General features: G+C 33.1%; 1 protein-coding gene across 1 annotated transcript; it reads right to left on the reverse strand.

Annotated features, from left to right (window-relative positions):
- Positions 1-8699: 8699 nt before the first annotated feature.
- LOC138337974 (secreted RxLR effector protein 161-like) lies at positions 8700-9335 on the reverse strand. The gene has a single exon (XM_069288421.1). The coding sequence runs from the start codon at positions 9333-9335 to the stop codon at positions 8700-8702; it is 636 nt and encodes a 211-aa protein (XP_069144522.1).
- Between the last annotated feature and the right edge of the window lie 463 nt (positions 9336-9798).

Consider the following 9798-nt stretch of genomic DNA (forward strand, 5'->3'; position numbering starts at 1 on the left):
CAAAAAAAGTGTTTCTAATGAAAAAAAGAGACATATTCGCATCAGACATGGTGCAGTTAAAAAGTTATTGAAACTGGGTGTTATTTCCTTGAACTTATTTTGATCTTAACGATTCTATAGTCGTAAGGTGGTCTATTTGAGATATACTTGGTGGATCACCTATGTGAGTGTAAAAGTGTGGTCTCCTTTTGGAAAGACTTGAGTCGTCTTTCTAGAGCACTCATAAGAACCAAGGTGTGTGTGCATGACCATAATAGCACTTTGTATCACGGAGGTTGTTTAATTTTGAGGATATGGTATGTGTTATGAGGGTATCATTTCATATCCGCTCAGTTCAAGAGTACTTCACTTTGTGGATAATAAGTTGTTGCCTCATATCACTCCGTCTCAATTCAAATTGAAAGATATTGACACTTAAGCATGTGTTCCTTCCTTTTGTCAAAAATTTGTTTTTACTCTTTATCTTTACATTAGCAGGAGATTGTGATATAATTTCTAACTTTATTCATTTTTTATGTAATGCAAAGAATAGAAAGTTAATTACGTTACAAAGAGATTAATTTTTTCGATCTGAAAGATAAGAAAAGTTTCTGTAGAATGTGATGTAATGACTTTTAATGTCATTAACATTCAATATGAGTTATACAAATTAATTCTTCACTTTGAAACTGCTCTTGGAAAATCTTCTATAAGCATGACCTTTGTGAACATTACCATACACCCAACAAAAGGGAAAACTAAACATTTCCCTCCTCTCTTCTTATCCTTAGAATATTTTTGGGTGATTGGTTTTGAGCAACCTCCAAACTCTCAGCTACGAGTGTACGTGTTTGAGAGTAAATGTGGGACCTTGGGGAGCGGCCGACTTCAGTGATTTACACAGGAGTCGAGCCGAAATCGCTTTCAAGGCAGTGGCTTGCCACGACACAGAGTTTGTGATAAGTTATTTATTACTTAATAATATCAATATTGTAGTATTTTTTCCAACACCTAATCCTAAAACGTAGGTAAAGCCACAAGTAACTCTGAGCTAACCTCATGATCTAGCATGTCTCTATGATATTATGAAATAATGATTAAGGATAAAAAAAAATGTTGAACTAAACTGAACTAGTATATTAAACTTCAACTCACAACTCACAAAGTCTTTCAGGAATAACCTTAAATTGATTTGCAATATAAGGAGTTACAAAAGATAAACTTGCTCATGGGTCTAACAAACCATAAACATCAGAAGTAAAGACTTTGATCATATACATGACAATATCTGGAGAGTTCTTTTGCTCTTGGCGGCTAGTGATTGCCCCTCCGCCAGTATCAGAAGTGGCTCCTCTAGGTTCATCCCTGTCTGGTGGAGCAGCTGATGATGATTGGGCTCTATTTGTCAGATTTCCATCTCCCTGGTTATTCTTGGGACACTGTTTCATATAGTGGCCCTCTTGAATACAATTGAACATGAGGTGCCTAACTACCTCCTTGTTCCACACTACCTTGGGACTAGGGTGGTCTAGCCTTGAAGTTCTGCGAATTATGGCCATTATACTCTTTTCTGTTTTTGGGTGCAGGTGCACTAGCAAATGATGGTGCATGCCCCTTTTGTTTCTGAAATTTGGGTCGACTTGAACCACCCTTCTGTTGATTAGGCTTATTCCACTCTTAGCTTTCTTGTTCCTGTACTCCTCTCTGTCACTCAGATTTTCTTATTCAACTTTTTGCATATAAACCATTAGCCTTGAAATGTCCATCTCCCCAATTAACATTGCAGACCTACCTTCTTTTCTTGAAGCATAACTCAAGCTAGTAACAACAAGCTCATTCTGCTCGTTATATCCTTAAACATCTCAAGAGCATAGCGAGACAGTTGGGTAAACTTCAACCCATATTTTTGAACACTTAAAGAGTCTTATTTTAGAATAAGGAACTCTCGTACCTTTGCTTTGTTCAGTTCTCGGGGAAATAAATACCCCAAGAACTCTTCTTCAAAGCATATCCTACTCGGATTTGGTGCATCCTCATCTCTGCCCTCTTTCCGCTGATCAAACCAACTCCTTGCAACATTCTTGAGTTGAGATATAACTAGTTAAACTCTCTCAGTATCAATCATAGTACATTCGGATTTAGCCGATTTCAAGAACATTGTGATCAAAGGTGGAAAAAAGAATCACATTACTTTTGTTGATGACTTTTCTAGACACTAAGGTATATCTTCTTAAGTCTAAATATGAGGCCGGAAGCATATTTTTGAAATTCAAAGGAGAAGTGAGAAATCAATTAGACAGAAAAATCAAGATCTAGATCTGATAGGGGCGGTGAATACAGTACTAAAACGCTACAAGATTTTTGTGAGAAAAATGATATTATACATGATGTTGGTGCTCCCTATACTCCCCAACAAAATGATGTAGGCAAATGAAAAAATAGAACCCTTAAAGAAATGATGAACTCTATGCTTTTAAACTCTGGTCTATCTAACAATATGTGAGGAGAAGTAGTCTTGTTTGCATATTATATTCTTAACAGAGTCTCCCATAAGAAGTTAGGCAAGACCTCATATGAGTTGTGGAAAGGGTTTGCAAGTTGTGCAAAGGGTTTGCTCCTAACTTGAAATTTCTGAAAGTGTGAGGGTGTTTTGCTAAGGTTGGTCTACCAATTTCAAATGAGTAAATGTTAGATCTAAGACTTCTGATACTGTCTTTATTGGCTATGCTCAAAATAGTACTGCATATAGACTTATGTCTCTAAGTGACCATTTTATTTGTGAATCTACAGATACAGAGTTTTTTGAGCATATTTTTCCTTTTAAACATAAAGTGCCGAGTGATGTGCAAAATAATGCTTCTGCATCAATGTCAAACAAATCTCACGTTGTGCCTTTTTCTAATGTTATTTCAAATGATCATGAAAATGAACTTAGAAAGAGTAAAAGACGTAGAACTGACACTAGTGTTGGTTCTGGTTTTATCACTACTTTCTTAACAGAAAATTTTAATATTAATATTTTAAATGACGAAATAGTGTCTATCTATTCGATAGAAGAAGTTCCTAAGACTTATGATGAAGCAATGAGATCAAAAGATGTTATATTTTGGAAAGAGACTATTAAAAGTAAATTTGACTCTATAGTTTCTAATCACACTTGGGACTTGTATGATTTACCTTAAGGTTGTAAGCCCATAAGTAGCAAGTGGATATTTAAGAAGAAATTGAAACATGATGGTACAATTGAAAATACAAGGCTAGACTTGTGATTAGAGTTTTTAACCAAAATAAAGGTGTTGATTAGGTTCATTCTTATTCTCATGTGACTAAAATAACGATCATTAGAGCTCTTATTGCTTTGGCCTCTATTCACGACTTAGTGGTACATCAAATGGATGTCAAAATACCATTTCTTTAGAGGAAGAGATCTATATAACTCAACCTAAGGGTTTTGTGGTTCCACGACAAGAGGATAAAGTATGCATATTGAGAAAACCCTTGTATGGGATAAAACAAGCACCCTAAGCAATGGTGTTATTTCGTGGAAATCTTCCAAATAGACTTATATAACATGTTCTACCATGGAATCTGAATTCATTGGTCTCAAGTTTGCACGGCAAGAAGCTGAGTGGCTGAGCAATCTTTTGACGGATCTGCCATTGTGGGGAATACAAACATCACAAGTCTCTGTTCACTGTGACTCACAAGCAGCAATTGGAATTGCCAAAAATAGTGTTTCTAATGGAAAAAAGAGACATATTTGCATCAGACATGGTGCACTTTAAAAGTTATTGAAACTGGGTGTTATTTCCTTGAACTTATTTTGATCTTAATGATTCTATAGTCGTAAGGTGGTTTATTTGAGATATACTTGATGGATCACCTATGTGAGTGTAAAAGTGTGGTCGCCTTTTGGAAAGACTTGAGTCGTCTTTCTATAGCACTCATAAGAACCAAGGTGTGTGTGCATGACCATAAAAGCACTTTGTATCACGGAGGTTGTTTAATTTTGAGGATATGGTATGTGTTATGAGGGTATCATTTCATATCCGCTCAGTTCAAGAGTACTTCACTTTGTGGATAATAAGTTGTTGCCTCATATCACTCCGTGTCAATTCAAATTGAAAGATATTGACACTTAAGCATGTGTTCCTTCCTTTTGTCAAGAATTTGTTTTTACTCTTTATCTTTACATTAGCAGGGGATTGTGATATAATTTCTAACTTTATTCATTTTTTATATATGCAAAGAATAGAAAGTTATTTACGTTACAAAGAGATTAATTTTTCCGATCCGAAACATAAGAAAAGTTTATGTAGAATGTGATGTAATGACTTTTAATGTCATTAACATTCAATATGAGTTATACAAATTAATTCTTCACTTTGAAACTCCTCTTGGAAAATCCTCTATAAGCATGACCTTTGTGAACATTACGATACACCCAACAAAAGGGAAAACTAAACATTTCCCTCCTCTCTTCTTATCCTTAGAATATTTTTGGGTGATTGGTTTTGAGCAACCTTCAAACTCTCAGTTACGAGTGTACGTGTTTGAGAGTAACTGTGGAACCTTGGGGAGCGGCCGACTACAGTGATTTACATAGGAGTCGAGCCGAAATCGCTTTCAAGGCAGTGGCTTGGCACGACACAGAGTTTGTGATAAGTTATTTATTACTTTATAATTTCAATCTAATATCAATATTGTTGTATTTTTTCCAACACCTAATCCTAAAACGTAGCTAAAGCCACAAGTTACTTCGAGCTAACCTCATGATCTAGTATGTCTCTATGATATGAGTAAATAATGATTAAGGATAAAAAAAATGTTGAACTAAACTGAACTAGTATATTAAACTTCAACTCAAAAATGTCTAGTTTAAAACATAAGTTGAATCTACTGACTTTCTGAAAAGCATCTACTAAATGAGTTGTTAAGACAAGCCCCTAGCTAATTTTAATTGTCTGAAATAAGAAATAAATGACTACAAAGAAACATAAGTGTTGTCCTTGAAAATATAAGGACTCGCCAATCCGATTGTTGTTGAATGGATATAGTGTTAATTACGAGTTAGATACAGCGTCAGAGCCTATATTATCAAACAATATATGCAGAAAATATGAGGTCAATAGTTTGAATATACTAAATATTCAAGATAATGCATGACAACGTTTTGAATCTATAAAACGTGTTGGTGCTGATGGCAGATCAAATTATTAACATGGAATCAAGAAGAACTTAGCTAAAATACACGATTATGCAATAGTTAAAAAAACTGATTGTGAAAGATATTAAAATCGACATATAACTATGTAAGCTACTATATTTCGATGTATAATCCCCATCAAAAAATCCAATGTACTTTTTAAAGGTATAAAGGTTGATATGAGTTTATGTGGATCCACTAAGCTATGTCTATAAAGACTAAGGAGTCATGCTTAACTGATGTGAAGCCCCCTAAATATTCGGTGACATATACTTCTGGTATTTAAAGATATCGATCTACTAAAGGTTCGGGGACGCTGACTAAATCTCCATTCCTAAATTCGTTCATTGCTTAATAGAACTCCCAATTGAAAATGCAATTAATGTAGAAATAGTGATACTGAGTAGCTCCTAAATCATGATAACTGAAAATTATACAGAGAGATACTTTACTTGAAAGTATCATAAATCATGAAAAATTGATAATCTGAGACGGGCATCTCAAACAACATAACTTTGGGTTATGAAATTACTTATGTGATTGGGGTTCATGATATAACCAAGATATGCAAATAAGGTTTTATATATATATATATATATATATATATATATATAAAGAAGAACTGATTTACATTGAAAACTTATGAAAATCACAAAAATTCTTGATTAATAGAATTCATAAGACTTGCAGATTTAATGGGTGAAGGGAGACACATTGATGAAATCCCACATACCTGAAATAAAGAACCCTAGCTAGTTTCAATTCCTTGATGGAGACTTGAAGTTTGGGAACCCTAGTTCTTGCTTAGGAGGGAACTTGAGAGAGAAGAGATTTGATTTGAGGTGTTATGTAGTGGTACAACCACATTATTATTATGGGGTTCATCTGAACCCACTTCGATGGAAAATTATATATTTTTACATAGTTAAAATAATATTTAGGTATATAGTAGATGTAGATCCCCTTCGACTACTTATTGTGTATATTTCTTCATGTTTAAACCACTTACTGATAACTCTGTTTCTACCACTGGTGTTATGCGTGTAAGAGGGGTGTTGGTCTACTAAGAATCCCTTAGTACTCCTACTTTGAATGGTCCAGAGATTTAAAAATGAAAAAAAAAAGACTCAAACAACTTTGATGAACGGTCGGAAGGCATCTATGAGTGTTATCTATGATTCATGTTTTCATTTACAAAACATAGAACTTTGTCCATAGACATCATAGTGAAATACTAGTTTTCAGAAGTTTTAATCCATGAGAACCATCTACAGTACGTGATTCGCATTATGGCCCATAATGTACAATCTTAAACTCGGAGGGAAGTCTGATTTTTAGAACTTAATTTTCAAGTCCTAACTACGACTCATAGAACCTTTTACAACTTGTAGTCCTTGCTCTTCCTATTCGGGTAAATTTAAGTTTCTAGAACTTATATACGAATCGTGTTGATAATCTGTAAAAGGGTTACGTAGTATAAAATCAACTCATGACTTAAGTTTTTGTTTATGAAGTGTCATATATGGATCCCATCTAAGGCTTGTGGTTTCGTTTACGATCCATAGATGATATTCGTAAATATAAAAATTCTATCAAGTTAGAATTTTTTAAATTGTCCAAACCTGGTCTGCATTGAGGGACTTCTGAGATGTTACTGTCTCAAGTTTACAAAAATTAATTTAAGAAATGTGTAGTTAATGTAGTGGTAATATATTGAGAGGAAAAATATATTTCTTTTATATAATAAAATGAATATGTAAAAAAAAAGTAATGGACTAATAAAAGTGAAAGGATGAAATGATAGTTTTGTAACGAGCGCGTCAAAGGACCGGAGTGAGTAATTTTATAGTGAGTTATCACTATCAGTATTTTCATCTCTCACTAACTAAAAAAGCTATTATTGTCTCTTCGATCCTATTTATTAATCAATTTTTACTAACATAGTTATTTCAAAAGATTTATCTTTTCAGAAAATAAGATAATTATTTTTTCAATTCTAGTCATTACTACTTATTAGATAGGCAATATAGAAAAATTTAACATGGCTCACTTTTAGAGGTGTTTTTTTTGTTGCTATTTTTTATTTATTAGAGAAAATTTGGTGTTAGCTTGTTTGGAGTAACTTATAACATTTAAGAATAATTTTACTGACATATTCTCGAGTTTCGCTTCATAACATTTATCTCCCATCTAACATATAATTCCACACTTATTTTGGTTAGTTTGATTTCTTTGTTACGATTCCTTTAAAATATTTATGAGAAATAGCCAAAAGATACCTAATATATTACCAAATTCTCAACTACACACTTATACTTCACGAGGGTCCTATTACCCCGTTAACATTTTAAATGTATGATATATACCCGTTTAAAAAAACTCACGCCCAAATTTGTATCAAAATATTAAGTGGCACACGCTTGCCACGTAATTTACCTTTCAATAAATTAAAAAAATAATATTTTTTCCTTTATTTTACTTTTTCTTTTATATTGCCCTTCTTGTCATTCTCTTCTATTTCCTTTCTTGCTCATTTTTTTTCTATACTTTGGTGGAATGATTTTTTAAACTAGCGAAGCAACCTTAAATTTAGAATCCCTTGAGTTAACTTTTTTTCCCATAAACCTTATGTACATCAATTGAAAATTCTTCATGAATTTTGTTCAATAAAATAAAAAAATTAAAAAAGGTTGATTGATGGTAAAAAGATTTACCATTTGATGTTATTTTGTAGGATATGTAATTAATGTATTGCATTGAAGCTTAGTGATGAACACAAAAGAGTGATAGTTTTCAATATTACTTTAAATTTGATTTTTCAAAGTGAATTTTCAATTTTTTGGTTGAAATTATTGAGAGTTTAGCAACTTTAAAGATGAAGTGGTTAGGTCAGGATAACATAACTACGAAATTTTATAAATTTCACTCAAGGATTTCTAAATTTATCCATTAATGACACTAAAATTTGATCCTCTTGACTTTCAATTTTAATTTTAATTTTAAGTTGTTGTCAATTTTTCAAATGAATTTACCGTAAAATAATTGTGATTTGAGGGTAAAAATCTGCTTAATCATAGGAGGCTGACAAATGACTTGGTGGTGGAACTGAGTTTTCATCAATGCTTATGGTGAAGAGAGAAAAATAAAACGTTAAAAAAATTGAAAATGAAAGGAAACTATTTTTTTAATTAAAAAAAAATAGAAAACCAATATAAACTGTGAAGAAGCTCTGTTAATGAGCTTCAAGAAGAAGAAAGGAAGAAGATGAAGTAGACGAGAGAGAATGAGGAAATTGTGTAACTATATTTTCTGTGTGTATTTTCTCATAGGCTTACATACCTATATATATATATACAATTTACATAAGTGTATATACAAGATACTTAGCCTAACTACTTTACTTAACTAACTAATTTGTAGTTAACTAACTAACTAACTAACAACCTTACAACTAGAATATTAAAAGAATAGTACAAAGATTAGTATACAAGTTCTCTTAACACTCCCCCTCAAGCTAAGAATTGGAAAATACATTTTTCATTCCTAGCTTGACAATTAGTTCTTCATGTTGAGGCTTGCACAACCCTTTAGTAAGTATATCAGCTTGTTGTTCTCTTGTTCCCAAGTGTTGTGTCTGAATCAGTTCTTCAAGTATCTTCTCTCTTACAAAATGACAATCTATGTCAAAATGTTTTGTTCTTTCATGGAAGATTGGATGTGCTGCAATTTGGATAGCAGCTTTGTTATCACAAAATACTTTCACTGGCAACTGTATGTTCATTCCTAACTCTTTGAATAAGCCCTTTAACCAGACTATCTCAGCAACTGTCGTGGCCATACTCCTGAATTCAGCTTCTGCAGAGCTCCTTGATATTGTGTTTTGTTTCTTTGATTTCCAAGACACCAGTGTTCCTCCTAGTTTGATCATATAACCAGTAACTGACCTCCTTGTTTCTACACAAGCTCCCCAGTCAGAGTCACAATAAGCAACCATCTCATTGTTTTTGTTACTTGGCATAAACAGTCCAAGCCCTGCAGTTCCTTTTATATATCTCACAACTCTGAGTGCAGCTTCCATATGAGATGATTTAGGTGAGTGCATATATTGGCTAAGAACCTGTACTACAAAAGATAGATCAGGTCTAGTCATGGTTAAATATAGTAACTTTCCTACAAGTCTCTGATATTTTCCAAACTCATCAAGAACTAAGTCTTCTGCATTAGAATTTTTTCCAATAACTTCATCAAACACAGTAGAGGTTAACTTGTGATTAAACTCCAAAGGTGTAGAGTAAGGCTTGCATCATGCTAACCCCAGCTTAGCCACAAGTCCTAAAGCATACTTCCTTTGATTCATAAGTATACCTTCCTTAGATCTGGAGAATTCAATTCCAAGAAAATATTTAAGCTCATCAAGATCTTTCATTCTAAACCTTAGTTGTAGGTCCTTCCTTATTTGTTGTATATGATGCAAACTGCTCCCAGTAACCAGGAGATCATCAACATAAACCAAGATGACTAGAAGATCTTTACCTATGTTCTTAGTAAAAAGTGAGTAATCATAATTAGATTGTGAAAATCCCATATCAACTAAGGCTTCTGTTAGTTTTAAG

This window comes from Solanum lycopersicum, chromosome 8 (assembly GCF_036512215.1).
Source record: "Solanum lycopersicum chromosome 8, SLM_r2.1".
Lineage (NCBI taxonomy): Eukaryota > Viridiplantae > Streptophyta > Magnoliopsida > Solanales > Solanaceae > Solanum > Solanum lycopersicum.

Bases quoted from the DNA above. Each gene is read 5' to 3' on its own strand.
- LOC138337974 (XM_069288421.1), bottom strand. From the start codon at position 9,335: ATGACTAGACCTGATCTATCTTTTGTAGTACAGGTTCTTAGCCAATAT.